At 40.6% G+C, this 25,515-nt stretch overlaps 1 protein-coding gene across 1 annotated transcript in view; it reads left to right on the plus strand.

Moving 5' to 3' along the window:
• The first annotated feature begins 939 nt into the window (after window positions 1-939).
• The window catches only part of tgfbr3 (transforming growth factor, beta receptor III), an 84,814-nt gene continuing 60,238 nt past the window's right edge, over window positions 940-25,515 (plus strand). Inside the window, exons 1-2 of the mRNA XM_034235640.1 lie at window positions 940-1,174; window positions 6,384-6,554. Of these exons, the coding sequence (XP_034091531.1) occupies window positions 6,494-6,554 (61 nt within the window). The 5' untranslated portion in view covers window positions 940-1,174; window positions 6,384-6,493. The remainder of the gene's footprint in view (window positions 1,175-6,383; window positions 6,555-25,515) is intronic.

A 25,515-nucleotide genomic window follows, 5' to 3' on the forward strand; every position in this document is an offset into this window, starting at 1 on the left:
CTCCCCAGATCTGGCGCCCATAGGCGACCGCCTATGTCGTCTATGCCAAAAACCGGCCCTGTACACCATGCTAAATGTATGTCTACATAAAGCTAAGAGTTATGATCGGTCACATAGAATTTGGTGATGATTAAATAGTTTACAGTGAGATTTACTCCCATACATTTGGCCATACTCACGCAGCCCTACAAATGAATTGAGATTTCCACACAAATGTTCTTTAGCAAGTGTGCAGAGCAGTGTTGATTTAAAAAAGCAATTTGAAGGTTGGATATTTGTAAACCCTTTTTTTGTGTATATATTAATAATTTAAGATGTACATTTTTATTTGCAATACTTTCTATTTTTATTGTGACATTTGGTGGCATCAATGTGTGCATTTGATACAGATAATGGAGCAGTTGCTTTAGGGCCACAGTGTCCCTAAAGGTCAAATAATGAGATCCTCGACCTCCGCCCCCCTCTCCCACCTCCACACAGAGCCCCCCCACATATCAAATCCCAATTTAACCCCTGGTAAGAGCATACCATATTTCTTGTAAAAGGGGCAGATTTAAATTCTACTTTGTGAGCTATATTGTTTTGTAGACCAACACTTAAGGTTATAATCTGTACAACGACTGAATTAATTTGCTTTAGGATTTTCACTCTTTTTGGTTGACATTTTGATTTATTTTGTCTTGTCGGCTTATTTATTGGCGTTGCTTTTGATATTAAGGTAATCCAAAAGTAACGGAAAGTGCTTTGGTAAGTTTATATATATTTAACTTTATTTTAAGTAATGTCTCGTCTTTTATCTGAGTCTGTGATAAAGTTGTTTGACTTTGAATGCTGTCTGCGGGACCTCCTGACGCTCGTGCAGGGGCTCGCGAGGAAGGTGTGCAGCAACAGCCCGTCTCGCGCACAGCTCAGCCTCCTCCCTCTAGGCCCCGCCCCCAGATGAAGCCCCCAGTAAAAGGCAGATAGATAGTAGTGAACTGTTACAACTTTGAGCGAGAGGGGCTGTTTATCCACACTTTGCTAGAACAATATCACGTAAGTTTTGACCGCTCGCGTTTCCACCAAAAACAACGGGATGGTGTAAATGTCCAGCCGAGAGAAGACGTTTAATATCCGCATCCCGCGAGCGACTTCACTTCCAGCAAGTTTGGGCATTTTCTGGAGACTGTGCATGGTACGTTCTCAACACGTTCAAGATTTGTGCTTGTTTTTGGAGTAGTGTGGTTTATTAAAAGACTGTCATTGTACACCGTGTCTGTAAATAAGATGTATTGTAAAAATATGTTTTTCCAGTTAGCTGTGTTTACCTAACCGCCCATAAATCCAGCTGAACATCTGTCTCTTGAATGCTGCGTTCTCCTTCTCGCTGCTCCTCTACAAGCTACAGGCTATTAGCTAATGTTGATATCCAATGATATGCTGTTTTGGTCATGTTTTATTAGAAAACAGGAAATTAACATAAAACGGAGGTAAACAGAGTGATACTCCAGTGCTTTGAGAGGTGTTCCCTGCTGCAGATAGAGAACAGCATGCTCTTATGACAGGGGAACCGTGTAAGATCTGGGTTGAAAGCAGGACGAGTCAACAGGAATCTCATTTTTGCAAATGACATTGAAAACTGCCTATAATTAAGGGTGAACGTGATTTGCACTGTTTTTTTTAACCAACAATACTGTTATTATTTGGACCCTGGAGAAACAGATTATTTTAATAAATGATCACTTGGCTTCTCAACAATGTTAACTGATGTGTTGCACTAAGGGATTGACACTAACCTTAATTAATTGATGCTGTTTATTGAATGTGTTTTCAAATCTGTCAATGGATATTTTAGGAAAAACATTTGAAATCTTCATAACCAAAATAATGCATTCAACTTACTTTATGCATTTTTGGACTGAACAAAAAGAAAGCAAAAGCCCAAGATTATGTTTTTCATTTGCAAATGTGTACTACCTAGAGTCTGAAATCCAACATTATTCAAATATCCAACAAAACAAAAACTAATGAATGTTTTACTATATTACTGCAAGGTGGGACGTTTTCTTTCAGACATTAAACATAGGACAAACATCGTAAACAGATGGACACAGGTACAAAATCATTACTAAATAGTACATCATGTATCGATAACTGGAAACATAGTCTAAGCTTAAATCACCCTGAGGTGCATGAGCTCAATCAGAAAACCCTTTCATTTGAGAACCAGAACAAGCATGTTAGTCTTCTTCACTACAAACTATTTCATGAAACCTGAACCTTTTTTTTATGTTCATTTTAAGTCAATTACTTATCCTTTGAGGTCTATTTCAGGACATTGGATATCAAAACAAAAAACTTCAAAGTGACATGCATAAAGTATTATGACTACTGCAAAGTAACTGGACTTATTATGTTAAAATTAGAGCTGCAGTGATTTGTGTAGTTAGATTCGCCGATTGACAGAAAAATGTCTATTTGATACTTGATTAATCATTTAGATTATTTCTCATGCAACAAAGTCAGAAAATGCCTCTCAAATATTTCATTGCTTCTGTTTTGTTTCACATTTAAATGCTTCACCTTGCACTCTTTCTGAAATGTTTTGGAGCTAGAACATAATTGATAATGAAAACATGCATTCATTGCAGCCCTTACAGGGGGTCCCGGGGTCTTAACAAGTATTAAAAGTTGATCAATCAATTTAGCGAAAATGAAGGCTATTAAAAAGTATTAAAGGGCATTTCCCAAGGTGTTACATTTTGTAGCTTGTTTTCAATTAGTATATAAAGTGTCCAAAGAGGTTGTGTTCTACAGTCTGCCTGAATGTAATCATTGCGTAGGTGTGTAGTGTGATTCTGTGTAGTTTATTGATGGCATCCCGTTGGGTTTGACGTCATCTGAACAGGACATCGCACGCTCACTGCTTGATAGCGCGGAGGTCCGTTTACGCCGGTTGTTAAGCAACATCGTTATGGGGAAATGCAAGTCTGCGTCCAAATGGTTGGAAGATAAGGAGGAAGGACAATCAATACTGTAGTCAATGTGAGGTGAAGTGTGTCACCAAGGTAACCGGTTAAAACTCCAAGTGGCGATGAGGTCTTAAAATGTATGGAAAGGGTCTTAAAAAAGGTCTTCAAAGGTTTTACATTTGACTTCAGGATTCCTGCATATACCCTGCCTTAGTATAACATATGTGTCAAGGATCTGTTTGGATGCTAACGCCGTTGTCAAAGGTGCACATCATGCACATCATGCACAGGTGTCAGGGTGTTTCTCTGCGCTGTAGCGTGCAGGGACAGAGAGCACTGTTAGAAATAAGGGTGTGATAACACTTGTAATCAGTCAGTCAGAGCGGTGCTTTTGTGATAGAAGGAGAAGTGGGAGGTTTGATGGTGTGTTAGTCCTTAGCCAGTAGTTACACTTGCACTGAAAGAAGAGAAGAGCTAATACGAGGTTCATTCAGCAGGTCATGAACATATGACTTATGACACATGCTGGTGTTGGATGAGTCATTCTTAACGTCTTACTCCTGTACCTCAACATGCAGTTTGTCCCACACACACTGGCTCAGCCTTTCGTGTGCAGCTCTCTCTCATGGCTTTGTGATTAGGGGAACATAGTATCTTCCCTCTGGACATAACAACACTTAACTTCAGCGTATGCATACGTGATGACACAGATGTAAGCCAGGACCTTTAACATTGAAGTGGCCACAAGTATGTACCTTGGTTTCGGTAATGTGCACTGCAGTACGCTCAGTCTGGAGTCTGTGTACTGATGTACTTTCCAGATCTTCTTTGGGTGAAATAGTTGCTCGGCTTAGACGGTCAGGGTTGAAGAGAAGTCACATGAGGTGATTTAAAGTTGTTGCTGCAACACAACCAGCACCGAGGCATGAGTAAAACCCCTACTCTCAACCCAAAACAGATTACCCTTCATTTACATTACACGCTTGTTAAAATTGTGATAGATTCATTTCAAAACATACTAAGAACACTTTCTATCTTTAATCCCAACCTTAACCAACAGATTAAGCTTCCTTCCGTCTTGAGTGCTCCTTTCCTTTGATCTGGTCTGACTCACCGAAGGCATTGCAACACAGTTTACCTTCGTTTAGTCATTGAGGAGAGGAAGGTCACAGAGAGGCATACATCAAACAGAGGGCACTGGCTCTCCTTGACTAGCTGAAAGTGTAATATTTGTCATGATCTTCCAAAGTTACTTCCCAGGCCTTGGATCGCCGCACAGTGAAAGGCCCTTTGTCCAGTGCAAGCTGCTTGCACTGCAGAGCGATGCACCTTAGGACTTTATGCACCACCTCCCCACACACCCTGTACGGTTCACCACGAGGCAGATAGGAGCACACATCTGTTTTTACCACTCTGCTTATACTGAGGCCGAGTGCAATTCCTGTCACAGCACCTTAACCACATGAGTTTAAAATTCAACTCAAGTTACAGTTTTGTTGTTTTAAGAATCAGATATCACTCAGAGAAGTAGTTTGTGTAAAACTTTTTCAGTGGACCACTTCAAACATGTTACGCAACCTAGAAATAAAAACATATTGGTTCAAATGTTTCTCCAGAATACATTTGTATAAAGTTATTATTTTTAAAATTCCCTTTTGAGGCTCGATTCAAGATAAAAAAAAATAATAATAATTGCATTATTCCAGATATCATGGGCCTGCACTTGTGTTAGTCAGAATCATCGACTGTTTATTTAAAGGTCAGAATGCACTGCTTTCAGAAATGATGAAAACCTAGCCTAGATGATCCTCCCTGTTCTGATGCAATGGCAATGATGATTTGTCTATTTACTATAACATCTCTCTTTTGTAGGCAAAGCCACAACAACTAAATGAATATTATGTTGTTTTAAGGTGCTTCACTTAAAATATTTTCATTTATTTTTTAATAATTATTACAGATAATTAACCTGCTTTTAAAATCCTCCTGCCTCTCTTTTACAGTAACATCTTTTACTTCAGTAACATCAAGTTTTTCTTTTGGCAAATAGATAATAATGCAACTTTTGTCAAGACTTATTTGTGGAACCTGTATCAAGGCGTCAACCTCTGGGTGGGTTTTTCCCACGGCAGCGGCTGACTGACATCTGGTGGGCGTGTTGCTCGGAGATATACAGTTTAAACAGTTTACTGTCTACGTGGTGGGCTTCAACTAGATACTGTGATCGGCTTATATATCCTTCAAATCTCGCTTTGTTTGTTTTTAATGATATCTTATTTTTATCACACACATAATAACACTTACAAACCCACATTCAAAAACGTAACAATAAATGCAAAAACAATGACCACACATAGATAAATCCAACAGCGTGTCAGCTTATATTATTAAGAAAAAATACGTCAAAAATAAATCAAAAATGGATATCCCTCAGTAGGGACCGCTAACAAACGGGAGAGTAAATATGAGAGTCCAGGACCATGTCAATAGATATGTTTCCGCCTTTATGAAAAAGCTCTCATAGCTTTGGTTAGCCTTTTTCAGCCGCCTTTCCTTTCACAATATTCAACATGAGGGAGGACCCATCGTGTGGCTCAGTTGTATTTCCTTAAAAAGGGAAAGCTAGCAAGCTGGGCTAGCAAGTGTCCATTTGGATAGCTAGATATCATAGCTCAACTGGTTCCCACTGTAAGTTACCTATCATGTGTTTATCCCACTATAAAGGAGGGAGGCTATCAGCAGTCCCACTCTTACATGGTTCCAGTTGGGCTGAGGTTTAATGACCTGACTGCCAACAATCCCAGGAACAAGAAGTATATACTAATATACTAATACTTTCGTTTCAGTTTGACTTCATTTCATAAAGTAACATGACAATGTTTAACTTATTTTACCTTTTTATTAGTTAGGTTAGTTGGTTAAGAGGAACTCTGTTGATTGTGTAAAAAGTGTTGGACATCCTCAGTGTTTAACAGTACATGGACGTATTGCTGCGTCCTGTTAGTCAATGTTTGGGGTCACATTACTAAAGTTAAAGCTTTAGGCGAGGTCATGCTGATTAGCATGGTAAGTACTAATCTGCTTACTTAAGACCCCTCTGGAGCATCAGTGTTTCCTGGCCCTCTCAATTAAAGAGTGTTAATAACCTGTGGCATGTCCCAAAGTGTTTCACTCCCAGCAAGCCGGTCAGCCACACTTTTCATACACTGGCACGGAAAGGTGTGTGCAGCACGGCCCTTTGAAGCATGCATGAGCCCCAATTAACCCTCCTGGATTAATCCGCTGGCCTCTAAACTGCTGCTTCTCTTGTCTCATCTCATCACTCCCACAGGGTGTATATTAACCAGAGCCCAGTTCCCTGCTGTTTGTCCATGCTCAATGCAACCTGCTTCTTCTTCTGGTTGACTTTCTCTACTTATGTTCACTTTGCAGTCGGTGCTTGGAGTTGACTTTCTGCAGACTGCTTCATAGAGAGGAACATCCTTGTGAGGAGCAGGAGAAAAGGCCTGTTTGCCCACCTTCCTCATACTGGAAACGCCAGGATGGCTAGGAGATTCCCCATTCCCTTGTTACTTCTGGCAATATGCTGCTTGGCATCTGCAGGTAAGATCCTCTCATTGCTAAGCTACATGTGAAACAAATAGAGTTATCATATATAATGACAACATTAGATTACACTTTAGTTTGCTTACATCATTTTATGGGTAGTTAGTGCTTTTCATTAGAGAGATATTATTAAGTGACTAATTGGAACTTTCTTTTAAATTGATCCTAAATTGAGCTAGAGTACTGCAGCCGGCAGTCATTAAACAGTTTGAAATGTTATCGTAGATAACTGTTTTCCCTTCCCCCATTATTTGAACATCTTCTGAAACATTGCAACAAGTGACTTGTTACCAATCAGAATCAGAAATCCTTCAGAAATCCTTTATTATTCCCACTATTCCCATTATTTATGAAAGACAACAGTGAAGACAAAAGGCGCATTCACACCGCAGTACTTTTCCCACAAAGGTTCATGAGAACTCTTTAGTTCATGAGAACTAAAGAGTTCTCATGAACTAAGTACAGATCGCGTTCACACTGGAATAAGTTCCCTGGGGGAGGATTAGGCAAATGAAGCCGCTGACGTCACTTGTTCTTCTTCTGCTTTGGGTTTACTGGCAGGCCGCAAACCACTTCACAGCTTATACTGCCACCCGAAGTCCCCGGCCGGAAGTCCCCGGAGTTGGGGAAGGCTTCAGTAGAAGCTGCTGGGACTCCCAGCAGCTTCTACTGAAGCCTTCCGAGTAAATCGCCAGAACGCCGACACCTCCTCATCTCCACCGCTCCCATGTTTTATTTTGTGTTGCCATGAGTTAGTCTCTCTGCGTTTCTGCGCTGGGCTAATGCTAATGCTAATAATGCTAATGCGAGGATAATAAAATGGCGGCTTCACAAAACTTTTTGGGAGTTTTACGGGGCGTGGTTTGCAATCCGCCCAGCCAATCAGACATAGGAACCTTTTTCTCCCACGAAAGTCCCTGCTCTCTAGCAGGGACGGAAAAGGGGGTGAAAAGGTTCTCATGAACTAATTTGAGTTCCGGCTCTTTTTGGTGTGAACGCAACATTTCGGAACTATATCGGAACTAAAGTGGGAAAAGTACTGCGGTGTGAACGCGCCTATAGTGAGACTTACGGTACGTCCATGCAGTTCCGTCGCGTTGAAGCTTGCCGGTGGGCGTGTCTGGTGCGCGACCAACAACCAATCACATTAATCTCCCGCCCCGGACACACAAAGAGCGTGTTTGATTGGCTAGCGCTGGTACTGGCATATGATTTGATTGGCTAGCGCTGGTACTGGCATATGATCTGATTGGCTGGCGCTTCCGTCGACGCTTGAAAAGTTGAACTTTTCTCAACTTTCAGCACGAGCAACAGAGGCAAAGCGATGCGACGGAACCACAATGCAGTTCGGCAAAGCGTGACGTTACCCCAATCAAAGTGAATGGGAAGCGTCTCCGTTGAAGCACGCAACGGAACCGTGTGGACGTACCGTTAGAGAGAGCAGTGCGAGGAGTTTGTTGTGTTGTATTTCAGGAAGTGAAGCCTAGAGCTATCTAAAAGATAATTAATGACATGACTGAATGTGTTTTTAATTTCCACTATGCAACTCTGCTATCAGCAACAATATATATTGAATACGTAGCACAGAGTCTTGCAGTGCTGTCTTGTCAGACAACCGCAACTTTGTCCATATGGGATTTTCCACTATCTCTCCCAGAATGCCTTTCTAGACAGCGCTTGTCAGAGTCGTGAGTAAGGGGGATTTACATTTAAGAAAGTGCTGCCAAGTTCAATCTCAGAATACAAACACTCAGCAGCTCTACATGTATCTGTCAAAGTGTTTGGAATGAGGATTAGATAATGCCAAATACTGAGTAATTTACAGCCGTTAATCAAACCAACAGACAGAGCCAGAGAAAATATATAAGTGAACTGCTACAAGAGCGAATACTTAAAATGCATGTGCATTATCGGTGTGTCATATGTCAATTCATGTTAGGCACTGGATGGTGATACTGCACTTACTGCCACAACTCATACCATAACTTTGTCTAATTATTGAGAAATACAGTAGCTTCTTTTGACCTTCAATATTAACGTCTATCACATTTCATGCCAATCCCTCTTTTAGTCGTATGACTTATCAACAAACATCACCATGTCAAAAAAACCCAAAAACAAATATATCACAGACTATTTATTTGACATATTATACTATTTATAAAATAGAATGCAAGATTTCAGACAAATTCATTGTATTGGTCAACTACAAATGATGTACACTTAGACCCCGGCCACACGAGGACGAAAACGGCTAAACGCATAGGATTAACGCAAACGCAATCGCAAACAAGCTTCCGTCCACACGGACAGCTATCCGGATAGTGTCTGCCCACACGAGACCGCTCCGTTTAGCTCCAACCGCTGGAGAAGCTGCAGTACATATGCAGGAGCCTGTACGTGGCGCTGTAACTTCCTCCACAAAAGCAGCGAAGAAGCATGGTTGTCATGGTTGCCCTTCTGTTTATTCTCCGCGGTGGGGGCCGAGGGAACCGGGCAGAGTTTTTCGCCAGTCAACGTGTATTAAAGTTTAAATCTTCCGACAAAATTATAAAAGTGCCGGTCAAAGGTCTTCTTTGTTATTTATTGAGCTTTAAAACAAATGAATAACGACTCTATATATTATAATAATAAAATACACGGAGCCTCTCTTTTTCCACCCTCTCTTTGGACAGCGTCAGTGTCTGTCTCATGCAGCAGCTGATCCAGTAATGAGTGACCCGGCCGACAGTAAAAATAAACATATTTATAACTAGTTTAGGTAGTTTGAGAGGTGTCTCCGTCCTGTCAGATTAGACTTCACTCGCGTTTATGTCCATATCGAGAGAAAGATAAATAATCTGAATTCAGTGTGCAGTTTACTTTGACGCGGGGGTGAGCAGCAGAGGTGGGGAGAGGCGGGGCTATTGCCTCATCATTATCAGAAAATGATCGCTGAAGCTGCAGTACATATCCACAAAAGCAGCGAGTAAGAATCCCCCCCGGATGTGTAAGTCTGCTGTAGATGTTGCACAAAGAACTGTAGCATGGTCAGTAGCGTCCGGAGCACGATAGCAACTCTGCGATCCGCCATTGTTGTTGTTGTTGTTGGTGGCGAAACACATCAGCAATGGCGCGGGGTAAGCGGAGGTGAGCAGAAGAGGTGGGGAGAGGCGGGGCTATTGCTATTGCGCAATCACTATCAGAACATGTTCTTATAGGGCGCACACACGGAGCCGTTTGACCCCCCAGAGCGTTGCGTATGCCGTTCTATCCACCTTGGGACCCGTTATCGTTTCCTCAGTCATTTAGTGTCGTATTCGGTCGTCCTCGTGTGGCCGAATGGTCTATATGACACTAAACAGTAACGCAAACGGCCGTTTTCGTCCTTGTGGCCGGGGCATTAGACTGACCAATCAGATTTCAGAGAGGCCACTTCCAGGTAGCCACTTTTGCATTGCCCTTGTTAAGCAACATACATATTACATGGGAAAGGGAAATTAAAAGTTACTTTTTAAAAAGGATTCTCGTGCAGAAATAAATATGTTTCTCGGGAGAAGTTTGGTTGTGGTCATTTATGTACTAGCTGGAAGTGGGAGGGGTAGGCTATTAACTAGAGGAATTGTTACTGTTGTCCACATTGGCTTCAATATCTAGCAGCGGTTTCATCGTTTGAACAAAATATTCAATTCACTGATCTAAGCCTGATGCTCAGCGCCACAGTACGATTAAAAACAATGCTCAAGTTGGCAACAATCTTGCACGAACCACATTGAGAATCCAGTGTACATGTCTCTTTTCCATTTTTTTGATTATGAGTTGTCATGTTTACAGGGTCTGCTTTCACAATGTTTGCCATTGGACTATAACTCACTCCAGCTTAAATCTGGATCCCCAAGTTGCTTTTCCGCGGTAGCACAGGGATGATTACCCGGGAGCAGGCATGCCACATAGCCAGCGCTCCAAAAAAGTGATCCAGTTTTTCATTCTTACAGTCTGATTGACGCCAAAGGTCATTATTTCAAAAGTTCTTCCCTATTCCCTGGAGGTTTGAACCGCACTCCAGAGAGTGGACTTCTACTCATACAATAGCAGTGTAGTCAGTATGTTCTGTGGGTAAAGCAAACATCATTTCTACCACAATGCCAGGATCTCAAACACAATGAAGTCACGTACAAAGTTTTCCTCTAAATTCTTCCTCATGCGGCACAACGCATTGTTTAACTGCGTCACTAGGGACAGATATTTACAGTGAGAAAACCAAATGCCCTTTCCCCCAAAGTGCCCTGGCAGCGATTGTACTTTGTGAACAATGGACAAATCTTCAGATGCACTTGGGTTTATCAAACTGATTTTTGAGCAGGTAAAGGCAGTCAATCAATAGCATTTTCAAGATAAAACAACAATCTTCCACCTCTATTTGGCTGAATGAACTTTCACTTTCAGTGGTAAGCTTATCAATTTTGTCATCTTTTTTTCACACCACCTCTTCAGCCCATCTTCACCTCTATCTCTCTTTTTCTGTCTTTTTCTATCATCTCGCTGCATCTGTGTAAACAGTAACATCTGCCCTCTAAACTTGTGAGGAGAGCTCTCTTACGTAATGTTTAGATTAGTCTGCAAGGAGTCTTCTCTCAGCGTAATGCTATCCAGGATCCATGCCTCCCATAACTCTTAAAACTCAGACTGAGAGCACCTTGATGTCCATATTTCAAGTCTCTGTTCTGCTGCTGCGCTCAATTCTTTAGCTGTTTATAACTTTTTCTTTCATATCCTCACTACCATTTTGTGGTCGCCTCTCCTCAGCTTGCCCAAACGGTTATTTTGTGAAGGATATATTGTGGACATTTGGGCTGAGTTTTGGGTTTCGCTGTAAAATCAAGTTTTCTAGGAGCCATGCCAGATATTAATTTGAGGCACTTGCCAGAAACAGCTCCGGCAGGATGCTGGTTTTACTGGAGGCACAACGCCGGGCTGGTGACTCACTGAAAAACACGCCATTGATTGAAGTAGTACATTCTCCTCCTCCTATAGCCTTTCCTGATTCTACCTATGGGGCGGCTTGATGAATGATGGAGCTATTAGTGCGTATCTGTCCTCAGCTACTCATTGTGGAACCAGATAATCTTTTGGGATTGTTAAATCAAACAATGAGTGGAAAAGGGAATTGTGCTCACATTCACGGCCTATACGTATGACTTTTAAACACTAGAGTAAACAACTTTCTTTCTGTTGGATTTGTTGTATACTCTTGGCAGACTGGAGTCACTGTGCTGCCAAAAGTGGTTTTTAATGTTTTTTCCACCCACAGTTGAGCAAAATGTTCGTCTTTATATGCACAATGCTTTATAGGGCCAGCAATAGTGGGACTGCCAAAAAGCATTGTGCAACCGCTGTAATCTGAGAGGAGGGGTAGCCAGGGGGAAGAGAGAGGCAGGCGTGGGTCGTCTGGTCCAAATCGACACACTCCACACACGTACAGCGTGCCAAACCGACAAAGTCCCTTCCAGCGTGCTAAACCAGATGTTGCCCTGTGATTCATGCGAGGAGCTGGAGCAGCACGGCACAGAGGCAGTGTGCTGCCAGGCAGAGTGGTTGGGATGTTTACATAGCAACGGGAGTCCTGTGTGTCTAATTACAGGTCTGCTCTCCCCCTATGATGAGGCCTTTATCTTAACAGTGCTGTCAAGGAGGAGACGTCCATGCTGGCCTTGTTTATATCTCTTGCCTGTTAAATAAAGGTCACCCTTGTATTACTCAGTTTAATTAACAGCAGTGTCTTAATTAAATCGTGGAATATTTACTTTGATATAATTACTCATGCAAACACTCACAGGAGGAAGATCACCTGAATGAGCTGCAGCTGACAGGTCTTTACTAATAGACTCGTATCTTCGTCCTGCTTTATCATATCTTGTCAGCCTCCCGTTACGAGGGCGCTTACGCAAATCTGCGGGAGTGAACCGAATCCCTCTCTCTCTCTCTCTCTCTCTCTCTCCATAGTTCCAGTAAGCAGGCGTGTAAATAATTTTGGTCAAAGCCAGTAATGGGAGACAGCTGGAGTGATCGTGCGTTTTCCATTGTGTTTCGCAGCACTAGGAGGAAACAAATGCCACCGAAGCTGGGGAGAGTTAGTGTAAAAGAGTTATGCAATGTGTGTGACTTCATTGAAAAAAGAGAGAGTAATTGTACAAAATGGGACTCCTCCTAATCCGATAACTTTCAGAAGCAGCAACACCAAATTGAAGTTGTGCTATATCGTGTAGTATTTTTAGATGTGTAGTTTTTATTTTACATCCATTACTACTTGCCTAATTTTGTTGCAAAGGTGCAAACATTTGAGTGGATGACTGACTGCAAAATAAGTCCTAATATGGGATGTAGCTGAAGGCTTCCAGGTGGTGTCTTTCATCAGACCAACCCCTCCTGGGGCCTCACCTTCCTCACTCCTTTTCCACCAGATGAGTCTTGCTGAAAGACCATGTCCCCATTTTGGAATAGCTCTTAGGAAACCAGGACTGTTTGTCCAAGAAATGACAGCAGGCCCTTTACTCTTCCCTGAATAACAGATACTTGAGTTATATCACATACACACATTCAAACTCACCCACACACACTCTTTGAAATGCTTTCTTTTTCCACTTGTTTTTCAAAATGTAACTTCTAATAAAGGCAGAGGTAATAAAGTAACCATTAGCTACAGTGGTTTAGCCTCTAAAGGTCATTTAACAGGCTGTTATGGTAGCTGAAATCCTGCCACTGTAATTACTTAAAGCATCTGCACTTATATAGGTGACCATTTTTGTAGGACATCTATGTGCATTTTAAGCATTCCCCTCAACATCCTAGATATCATCTGCTATCTTAGTTTTTTTCTTAACAACTTATATTCATTGCTTATTTATTGTCTGTTATAATAGTGCTATTATTCATCACACTTTCCGTTAGTTAACTGTCCATTAAAGAGGCCTTCCAAAGCGTCCTTTGTACGTGTTAAAACACGAGGCGGCACGGCATTTGACAAGTCATTCTTCTCTCTTGCCCTCCCTTTCCTGAAGATGAAGAACCCCGGAGGAATGTCCTTCCAGCTTGTGTGAAAACGCTGTCTGCCTTGCCCTTTCTCACCTCTCTGGCTCCTTCCCACTGGGCTCACACACTGGCACAATGGCCCAGCATTGTTTCACTCTTTGCTTTCTGTTGATGGCGACCCGCTGCTTCTCAAAACCCCCCATTATCACATCTGAGTGATGATGTTTTTGTAAAATATCACAGGATCGCAAAAAGGACATCTTTATGGGCCGCTTATTGATTGATGTTGAGAAAACATCTATTTTTTTGATTTACAAAATCCTTTTAACATGCCCATAACAAATCAGTGGGTATGGAAGGATGTGTGTGTTTACAGTATGTATGCCAATTTGGATGCTAAATAAATGAACAGATATGGCTAAACATGGCCCAGTTTGATTTTGGTATTAAGAAACAATATCATTCTGATCCTGAAAATCTGGTTGAGACATGACATGGATGAAATGTGCAAGTATTGCAAATGTAAGTCCATTATGATTTACACTGTAGTAGAGTATGCTCTACAACTTGTTTACAAAGATTGTTATGGTGGTGGCTGTTGCTCAGGAAGAAGAGTGCTTGTCCACATATCGGAAAGTCAGTGGTTGGATCCCTGGCCCCTTTGGTCAACATGTCAAAGTATCCTTGGGCAAAATACTAAATCCAAAATTGCTCCTGAGAGCAGAGCCTGTAGTGTGCGAGCAGGTGGCACGTTATATAAAAGCCTGTGCCTCTTTATGAATGGGAGAATGCTGAGTTGAGTTGTAAAAGTGCTTTAAGTTGTCACAAAGACGAAAGCGCTATATAAATGCAGTCCATTTACGTTCTGTCGAATTCCCCAAAAGAGCATCTTTTAGACTTTCAACTAACTTTTACCATAGCCTGTCTGAAATAGTTACTTTCCATCAGTGCTGGTGAATTATATAAAGTATAGTTTGTATTAGAAAAATACATATTTTTGTGGGCTGACCTGGAAGTTTGCTTCGCAAGCGCTCCTTCGACAAACAGCAATGAGATTTTTCCATTGGACATTTATGATATCTCGTAAGCTAGTATTAACCACAGACCTAATTTAAGTAATCTAATCAAAATCTCTACGTCACGGGGAAACCCAGAAGAGCTAAAATGCTAACTCATTCCGTGTTAAGGACTCATTTCTTCACCACTCTATTGCAACTGTACGCACAAGGCAGATAATACCACACAAATGGAATGAGGCTGATAGGACAACCCAAGAACTGAGGGGCCCACCTCCTTGCTGGGTTTGAATCTTTGTGAATGCAGATGAAGCAGGGGCCCCCGAACCCCCACCATGCTGCTGGCTTTTGCAGACATGATTGATGAGTGAAATGCCCTTGGAGCAGCAGGACAAACATTTCTCACCATTGCCCCGTTTAAAGGGTAACATTGGTATTTTTCAAACTGGACCCTATTTTCCCATGTTTTTGTGTCCATGTGACTAATGGGGAAAAACATTTTTCAAATTGGTTCAGTACTGAGCGAGAGTGCTGCAAATGGGCTGCAATGTGATCCTTCCGGGCAATTGTGTGACGTAAATGTACGTCCACTGAAAGTGCTTGTTTTTGCTGCTGACAGGCTCGGATTGTTATTACAAGTGTTGGGCATCATTATGGACAGGACCCCAGAGAAATTCAATGTTTTTCTTTACCTTTCGCTTGATCCTGGCTGTTTGTTGTCGTGTCTAACTAAGCGTCGCTCAAAAAGAAATCATGTTAGAGGTGACTTGTTGCTGGAATGCAATGGTTGAAAATGGAGGAGTTTGTTTTGTTAGAGTAAAGAAAGTGTAGCTTATTGTTATCTTAAAGATCATGGCTTAATATTAAGCTGATTTTCACAATGTGGAGGAGGCATAACCCTCTTGTTTTCCGAATGAGACTTCTTCTTGAGCAAGACTTGCTTAGAACAATAACAAACACGATTGATCAAATTAAAGGTAAAGAAAAAAAATGTTTCCATAATTGTATGAAGCACTTATAATTACAATCTGAGACTGTAGTGGATGAACACAATGGTGTAAACATGCAGCCAGTTTCACGGCTGCCTTCAGAGGTGTACTCACTCAATACTTGACCAATTTCCAGAAATGTTGTCCCTTTACTCATTAACAAGACGGTAACACATAGGACAATAGCCTTTAACCTGGGCAACCATACGGTATAGCTAACCTGGTAGAGCTTGCGGCCCATGTATTGGGGTTCAGTGCCCATGGAATGGACCCATGAGGTCCTGCAACCATTTACGCATGTCATCCCCTCTGACTCCCACTTTCAACACTGTCACTCTCCAATGAAGGCTGCTGATCTGGCTAAAAAAAGCATTAAAAAAACCCAAAACGCTGGTGCTATGAGCACTGCTAAATACTGCAATGTGAATGGATGGCTGATGCAGGTATCTACACAAAGTCATTTCTCATTCCTGTTCAACCAATGTAAAGATAATGACTATACATTGTTGGTGCTAGATTGTACACTCTTTCTGTCATTACCAACCAATCCTTCACTTGTTTTTGTTTTACTCATGGTTTGTATGTATCTTGAGTACAACCTCATAAGGAATTTCAAAATAAATATATTTCACATTTTACTTGGCTCAGAATGTATACTCCAAACGGCTTTAACATACTTTTGAGTTGGTCTTAAACATTTACTACTCTTTAGAACAGCCAGTTCTTGTGTCGTGATGGTGCTGACAACCTTTTTGTTCTTTGATATTATCGGTCCAGACAGCACATGTCAGCACCCATCAGTAAAGACATACAGTGGCAGCACAGCCCGTAAAGTCTTTAGGCACACATGCTCAGCTGTCTCACTTTACACAGTGGCTCCTGCTTGTGTTCCTCTGGGAATCAGCCTTGTCATCCATTGCTTCAAAGCCCTCTGATTGATGTCTTTATTTAGAGGTAGAGATAAATGTACCCACTTCCTTCGCGCCTTTAATTGTTCAAGTCAACTCACGGTGATGGTTTACCAACAGGTGCCCACTTCATCTGTCAGGGCTGATGAATAATAACCAGTCTCGCTGTCAGAAACAGAAACATGTATGCTAACATGCTAAACTATGAGTGTGTTAATATGGTAAACCTAACTGTTGCACATCAGAATGTTAGCATCATCATTGTTAGCATGCTGATGATGCGGGGTGGGTCTTAACAATTATTAAAAGTTGATAAATCAATTTAGCGAAAATTAAGGCTATTAAAAAGTATTAAACAGTATTAAAAAGTATTTGTACTTGTTTTCAATATAAATGGTCCAAAGAGGTTGTGTTCTACAGTCTGCCTGAATGTAATCATGGCGTAGGTGTGTAGTGTGATTCTGTGTAGTTTATTGATGGCATCCCGTTGGGTTTGACGTCATCTGAACAGGACATCGCACGCTCACTGCTTGATAGCACGCGAAGGTCCGTTTACGCCGGTTGTTAAACAACATCGTTATGGGGAAATGCAAGTCTGCGTTCAAATGGTTGGAAGATAAGGAGGAAGGACAACCAATACTGTATAGTAAATGTTGCGCCAATGTAACCGGTTAAAACTCAAAGTGACGATGAGGTCTTAAAATGTATGGAAAGGTTCTTAAAAAAGGTCTTAAAAGGTTTACAATTTGACTTCAGGATTCCTGCATATACCCTGTGTTAGCATTTAGCTCAAAGCACATGCTGTGCTAGCACTAAAAAACTGGCTTTGCAACAATTACCGGACTAATTGATTGATAAATCAAGCAGTATTTTTAAATGAATTCATATTTAACGTCCTTTTTCATATAAAACCCTCAACTTAATGGCCTATAATCGGCACAACATGAGTGTCTTTGTTCCTAACTGTTGCTGAAGTATTAACATCCACATGAATGTATATATTGTCTGAACACCTGCTAATATACTTTCAAACTTAACAAAGCCTCTCCTGCATATCCTTTCACCAGACTTCCAACAAAGATCAAATATAATCCATTGAAACTCTTTAGCTGTGTATTCAGCTATATGCCAGTTTACACTAGATGACCAATAAAGAGTGTTTGGGAGATACTAAGTTCCACACAGGTCTGCAGGATATGTGTCTTCATATTTCTCACTTTGATGGGGGAGTTTACAACTTCCCTAATGGAGTTCGGGCTCGCCCCTATCCTCCTCCCTTCATCCCATTCCAGCTTCCTCCTCTTATGCCTTCAAGAGGTAAATCCTCTTCATAGGCAGGCCCATGGAGTGAACCTACACTACCCTTATGAATGGCTTTACTCACTTCCTGTAGTAGTTGCTCAAGGTTCAGGGGTGAGTGCGCTGTGCTAGAGTCAACACTGCAGATCTAGTGCTTCTTTAGTCCAAAGCCCCTTAGGAAAACAAAAGCGGGCAGAATATTACGTTCCCTAAACAGGTTTGCATAGTTCATGGTCCATGGGAATCATGCCTTGCAGTAAAAAGCAAGGAGACTTGGGGATTTATTTAATCCTGTTGTTCATATGGGAACTGGTATATCTCAGGTAAAGGGAGGAAATATATAGAAACAAAGAGGCCCCTTTGTGCTACTCTGTTTTCATTGTAAAATACATTGGACTTATTATATCTTTGCATTATTGGAGAATTCTATTGAAAATGCATTAAGTTTCATAGTGGACTTCCTCTGCTCCATTGTTGTTGTTTTTTGATAGGGAACTTTAACATTGTTGTCATGTGTGAAGTAATCTTCACTGCACAATGATTCTGTTTGCTAAAGGGTACTGGGAACAGGACTTGTGAGGATGTGTGTACACACACAGGGTGGAGGTTCTGTTTGTTTATGTTCGGAAATGGCTTTGTGGGAATATCAGATTTGTCCCTAACTGGCACACAGACTGACATCACTTCCTGTACCAGATCTTGGCTCAGTGTCGCAGTGTGGAAGGCATCAGTGTATTCTTTGGAAACAGAGGCGTTATCAGTGGCAAGGCAAGGCAAGTTTATTTATATAGCACCTTTCAACACAAGGCAATTCAAGGTGCTTTACAAAAATGAAAGACATTGAGAAAAAGGCATTTAAAAACAGTAAAAGATAATAAAAGAAACATTAAAAGAAAAAATACATAAATAAAAAGTACATGAATAAAAAGTTACAGTGCAGTTTAAGATATGAATAGTTCACACAGAAGTTTCACTTTACTGATGAACACAACGGCTCAGTTGAAATTAAAATTAAAAGCAGCGTCAAAAAGAAAAGTCTTCAGCCTGGATTTAAAAGTAGTCAGAGTTGCAGCGGACCTGCAGGTTTCTGGGAGTTTGTTCCAGATATTTGGAGCATAATAACTGAACGCTGCTTTACCATGTTTAGTTCTGACTCTGGGGACAGAAAGCTGACCAGTCCCTGAAGACCTGAGAGATCTGGATGGTTCATAATTTAGCAGGAGGTCAGAAATGTATTTTGGGCCTAAACCATTCAGTGCTTTATAAACCAGCAGCAGTATTTTGAAATCTATTCTTTGACACACAGGAAGCCAGTGTAAAGACTTCAGAACAGGAGTGATGTGATCCACTTTCTTAGTGTTAGTGAGGACTCGAGCAGCAGCGTTCTGAATCAGCTGCAGCTTCCTAATAGATGTTTTAGTGAGACCTGTGAAGACACCATTACAGTGGTAAGATAGGAGAAGATGGTAATGCTCACAGGGAGGTTCCAACTCACTAAGTTTATCATTTTTAGTGATACCTGGTCCACTTTCCAGTTTAATATCCTCAAAAAGTGTGTTTAAACCCTTTACTTTGAGACTTACCTAATACAATATAATACAATGTATACATTTATGAAAACATCATTCTTTTTTTAGTCAAACTGTTTTTATTGTAATTGTTTAAGCAAGCAAATTTAGACATGCCCTATTTCCACCTGTGATTATTTGAGGCTTTTCTTAGTCTTGTGTGATAACAAACTCATGTTTTAACTCATAGAAAATATGTGATAATATGACATCAGCCCATCACATGAAAGTCAAGTATTCACTCTATAATGTTACTGCTCATATAATATATACAGTGAAAGTACATCAGTGGACTTTGGAGCATTACAAACTCATTACAGCATTCTTTCTTTACCAGCGTCAGGCCTACTTACTTTCCTGGTCCAATTCCCCAAGGGTTCTTCTACATTTCTTCTCATCCAATTTCACTGATGTTTTTGCAATCGTTGAACATAATGGTTCAGACAGATCATTTTCAATAACTTACTGCAAGACAACCATTAGTGCATAATGCCAGTTTCAAAAGGACTGGTTTCTTCCCTTTAAATCATATGTGGTTGCACTTTAAAGCATGCAGTCTGGTGAATCTGGTAGAGTGAAAGCTGGACTTGTATCTTGTTTTATCACAGTATAGTATTCTGGAATACTATTACGAGATACAAGAGATTAAATCAATACAGAGTCTATTGTCCAAATGGAGCCGCCAACAAATGTGAACAGTGTCTAGTGACATCACTGTCTGGACATCACATTGTTATTCTCAAAGCGAGTATTTACACAGTCTCTCCTCTGGATTAAAAATGTTTACTTCCGTTCTTACAGACCTGTAAGACAAAAGTCATTTCAGGCAATGTAAAATAATAAAAGACTATACAAATATATTTTGACAGAAAATAAATTAATCTTGCAAATGGTATTGTTATGCCATATCCAGTGTTGCTTTTAGAATCAGTCCGTGTATATTCAGTGCTAATCCCCCAAAAGGCATAACTGAATAAACATGTAACTGCAGGTGGTTTGGAGAAAAGAGTCAGATTAAGGTGCATGTCAGTCACAAGTGTTTCATGTTAATGCCCTGTACTACTTTGGTAGAATGCGACATGTGCCACTAGCACAAATGAACCTATGTGCATGGTACACTATTCATTTGGAGTTATGTGAAGGGAGGTTCAGACCTTACACTTCAATTTACACTGTACATATTTGTACCCTAACACGTCAACTAAATAAATAAATAAATAAATACATTTAATTTATATAGCGCTTCTCATCTGCCAAGACAAATCTCGAAGTGCTTCACAACAAGGGATATTGATACACTTTGAGAGATTAAACAAATAATTTTAATAATAATAAGAAATCAAAAAATAAAAAATAAAAGAGTACAAAAGTAAAAGTCGGAGATAGCCAACTAGTTTAATCTTATTCTTCAGTTGACAGTTAACTGCTATCATGTCAATATTTGATCTGCTTTCATAATACTCTTCACATACCAGTTCACTGCTTTAAACACATTTAGAGTTGCTATTTGAGCTGCTTGCTTACAGCATGTACTGTTCATGTCAACTGACGGTTCAACTGATCTCTTATTGTTTAAGTAAGAGTTTATCTGATTTCAATGGTTACACATCACCAGCTCACTCGAACAATTCTTGTTCTGAACCTTCACTTCAGTTGATACTTCCGTTTGACTGATGCTTGAACTTGATTCAGTTTTTCATTTACAGTGGGGCAAAAAAGTATTTAGTCAGCCACCAATTGTGCAAGTTCTCCCACTTAAAAAGATGAGAGGCCTGTAATTTTCATCCTAGGTACACTTCAACTTTGAGAGACAGAATGAGAAGAAAAAATCCAGAAAATCACATTGTCTGATTTTTAAAGAATTTATTTGCAAATTATGGTGGAAAATAAGTATTTGGTCAATAGCAAAAGTTCATCTCAATACTTTGTTATATACCCTTTGTTGGCAATGACAGAGGTCAAACGTTTTCTGTAAGTCTTCACAAGGTTTTCACACACTGTTGCTGGTATTTTGGCCCATTCCTCCATGCAGATCTCCTCTAGAGCAGTGATGTTTTGGGGCTGTCGCTGGGCAACACGGACTTTCAACTCCCTCCAAAGATTTTCTATGGGCTTGAGATCTGGAGACTGGCTAGGCCACTCCAGGACCTTGAAATGCTTCTTACGAAGCCACTCCTTCGTTGCCCGGGCGGTGTGTTTGGGATCATTGTCATGCTGAAAGACCCAGCCACGTTTCATCTTCAATGCCCTTGCTGATGGAAGGAGGTTGTCACTCAAAATCTCACGATACATGGCCCCATTCATTCTTTCCTTTACACGGATCAGTCGTCCTGGTCCCTTTGCAGAAAAACAGCCCCAAAGCATGATGTTTCCACCCCCATGCTTCACAGTAGGTATGGTGTTCTTTGGATGCAACTCAGCATTCTTTCTCCTCCAAACACGTCTAGTTGAGTTTTTACCAAAAAGTTCTATTTTGGTTTCATCTGACCATATGACATTCTCCCAATCCTCTTCTGGATCATCTAAATGCTCTCTAGCAAACTTCAGACGGGCCTGGACATGTACTGGCTTAAGCAGGGGGACACGTCTGGCACTGCAGGATTTGAGTCCCTGGCGGCGTAGTGTGTTACTGATGGTAGCCTTTGTTACTTTGGTCCCAGCTCTCTGCAGGTCATTGACTCGGTCCCCCCGTGTGGTTCTGGGATTTTTGCTCACCGTTCTTGTGATCATTTTGACCCCACGGGGTGAGATCTTGCGTGGAGCCCCAGATCGAGGGAGATTATCAGTGGTCTTGTATGTCTTCCATTTTCTAATAATTGTTCCCACAGTGTATTTCTTCACACCAAGCTGCTTACCTATTGCAGATTCAGTCTTCCCAGCCTGGTGCAGGTCTACCATTTTGTTTCTGGTGTCCTTTGACAGCTCTTTGGTCTTGGCCATAGTGGAGTTTGGAGTGTGACTGTTTGAGGTTGTGGACAGGTGTCTTTTATACTGATAACGAGTTCAAACAGGTGCCATTAATACAGTTAACGAGTGGAGGACAGAGGAGGCTCTTAAAGAAGAAGTTACAGGTCTGTGAGAGCCAGAAATCTTGTTTGTTTGTAGGTGACCAAATACTTATTTTACCGAGGAATTTACCAATGAATTCATTACAAATCCTACAATGTGATTTCCTGGATTCTTTCCCCCCATTCTGTCTCTCATCGTTGAAGTGTACCTAGGATGACAATTACAGGCCTCTCATCTTTTTAAGTGGGAGAACTTGCACAATTGGTGGCTGACTAAATACTCTTTTGCCCCACTGTATATCAAATGTTTCTGATACACAAACACACATGACTTTGTTTTGGTAAGATAGCCACCCATGTGCTGTCTCTTGCTAGTGTCTGATATCTGTGTTGAGTCACATTATACAGTAGTCTTTTCTTTTTCCTCTGAAACTTTTTGATGTGGTTCTTACTAGGGATGGGAACAATTCATCGAATATTCGAAATGATTCAGGTATTCGAATATGAGAATATGAGTTATGAATATTGTTTTTGTAATTATTTTAATTTCTTTGGGAGGGGTGCCTAAGTTGATTACATATTATCAAATGGAATAATTCAATGTATACGACAGCGCCATAGCTAAGTGTGTTAGGTCTAAAGGTGTGTTTTGCTCCGCTCACCGGTCCCTCACAACGGGCAGAGCTGCAGCTGCTGATCTCTCTCTCGTGTCCGGTTATACTTCACACGCGTTTATGTCCAAATCCATCAAAAAAGTTATGTTTTAAGCATGAAAGCTGTAGGCCTATAGCTGTCAACTGTTCAAACTGTGGTCACCAGTTGGTGTCTATACTTATTTGAACATGTATTTATTTATTTTTCAAAATTCAAAATTATTATTATTTAAAAAAAACGTTTTCCCACAATTTTTTTTTGTATAGGATCCTATTGCATGAATGTTAACTAAATGAATGTTTGGAGGATTACAAGTTAGGAAATTGGTGGGTTAAGCCTTTTACTACATCATAGATTTTGGGGAAATAAAGCATCTCCGTCGCTTTATTCCATCATTTTAGAAATGAATGTTGCCCAAGCTATTACCCTGTACCCCATTTGGTAGTAGATCCATTTCCTTTGATTAGCGGATGTTTGGAGATATTAGTCTGTAGCTTACCACAAACAATAGTGCTCTGCCAAAATAATTTGAAGTACCAAAAGGGGTGAGATGCGAGCTACAAAATGGGTCTGGATGGAAACAATAGATGTTTTGCATAGTTTGTTGTAGGATAAATAAGGGTTACTGTCTCTGCTGTGTATCTTTTATAGTGTGTACTCTCATCTCTCTTTTTAGAGATAACTGTTACTGGTTCAGCTGGAGTATCAGATTCACCATCAGAAGTTGCTGTATGTGTTGGGTAAAGGCGGTATTTGGGGTATAGTCTGCAGAGTGTCTGGCTGGACTTGTTTTTCAGGCAGATTGAACAACAGCTTCTCTCATTCCTCTGCTGTGGGCGTTTGGCCTGGCCAGCTAAAAGGCACTAGTAGCAGCTGGACAGGACATACTCTGTACTCCATAGATGACCACGGAAATATGGCTGGAGAGGAGGGGAGACAGAAGAGGGGGAGAAAGACAGACAGACAAGGTGACAGAAGACACAAAGCTGTGGCCCGGCAGTCTTTTTAAAAAACGATTTTCATGTCCCTTAAGATTGTAGGCTGATTGTAAATGCACATGGGATGGTATTAGACCTCAGCCAGTTTACATCATAAAACAAACTTAATGAAGATGGCCTTCTGCTATGCATCATCCTAAATCTAAATATGTAGGGTTTATAGGTTGCATTATAAAGGGTATGCACTTAACATCATGGAAGTTATTGCAGTTACGCCAACTGAATGGCAGTGCTAGCTGTTGCCATTTTTCTACTTGTTAAGTTCAGTTAAATGTTCAAATATAACATGGTTTATCATTCATTTACCAAAAGTACACAATTCAGATCCATTATAACTCTCTATGTTCAAAGAACAAAACAAAAGTAGTTTGCTTTTCACGTTTTCAGCACACGTAAAACATGCTAACAATATTAGTTTTTGTTTTTTAGCTTTTAAGGTTATTTACATTTGGTGTAAATACTTGTATTTAGCATCCTTTTTTTAATGCTAAATTGTTTCTTAAAAATACTTATTTTCTATTACCCTTATATTATATATATATTTTTTCTTATTACCTACTTTGCAACTTGTTTTTTTAGATTGATATGTTTGCACCACCAAAACCAAATACCAATACCAAAGCCAATTCCTTGTATGTGTAAACGCACCTGGCAATGAACTTGATTCTGATCCTGATTCTGATTTGACCTTGTAAATTAGCCTAGTGGCTAGCAAATGTAGAATCCATGGATCCTCTAGCCATTTGTTAAATTGAATGCTACTTACTGCTAACTACCGTTGTTATTTGAAAATATAATAGTTTTTCAATCCTGTTTTTGCAGTTTCCCATACTATAACTGCAGCCATGTTGCAGGTTTTCAGTCTGACTAAATGGGCGTGCACATGTGGGAAAGTAATGTCTGCAAATAGCTTTAACGGATTTCTAGATGTATCATAGTGAAACATCTGTATGTCTTTATCGCTCATAATTGAGTCATATGCTGTGAAAGATGTGTGCGAGTGTCTTAGATCTTGAGTCAACGTAAAAGGCTCAGTTGAAAGTAATAATTGATTGCAAATGAGTATTTGACAACATTATATCAATATAAAAAAAATAAAAGTCTGAAGCCCCTAACCCTACTGGCTGGGGATTCAGCCGGCTAAAGTAACTGGATGGCCTACCTGCCTGTCAGCGTTCCATCTGTGCACAAACTTATCTCGTGCCCTCATTGGTCATGTGCACGTTCGTGTGTGTTGGAGGAGGGGCTCTGGAAGGAAGTCTGAAGGAAGAGGCAGATTTTTTCCGGTTGTGTACTTTCAAATTCTGGCGCACTCGAGCTGGTTTCTCCATTCTTACCTACCCTACCTTTAACTCCCACGTGCCTTATTTTTCAATTTAAAAAGTCCGATCATTGCCCAATGTGTAATCTTTTGGCAGTCTCCGAGAAAGAACTACATTTTTCTTTCTTTGTTTGTCTGGCAGTTGTTTGTTATTCTCCGTGTGTGAGGGGAAAAAGTGAGTTGGTGTGC

The sequence above is a fragment of the Gymnodraco acuticeps genome, unplaced genomic scaffold (assembly GCF_902827175.1).
Source record: "Gymnodraco acuticeps unplaced genomic scaffold, fGymAcu1.1, whole genome shotgun sequence".
NCBI lineage: Eukaryota > Metazoa > Chordata > Actinopteri > Perciformes > Bathydraconidae > Gymnodraco > Gymnodraco acuticeps.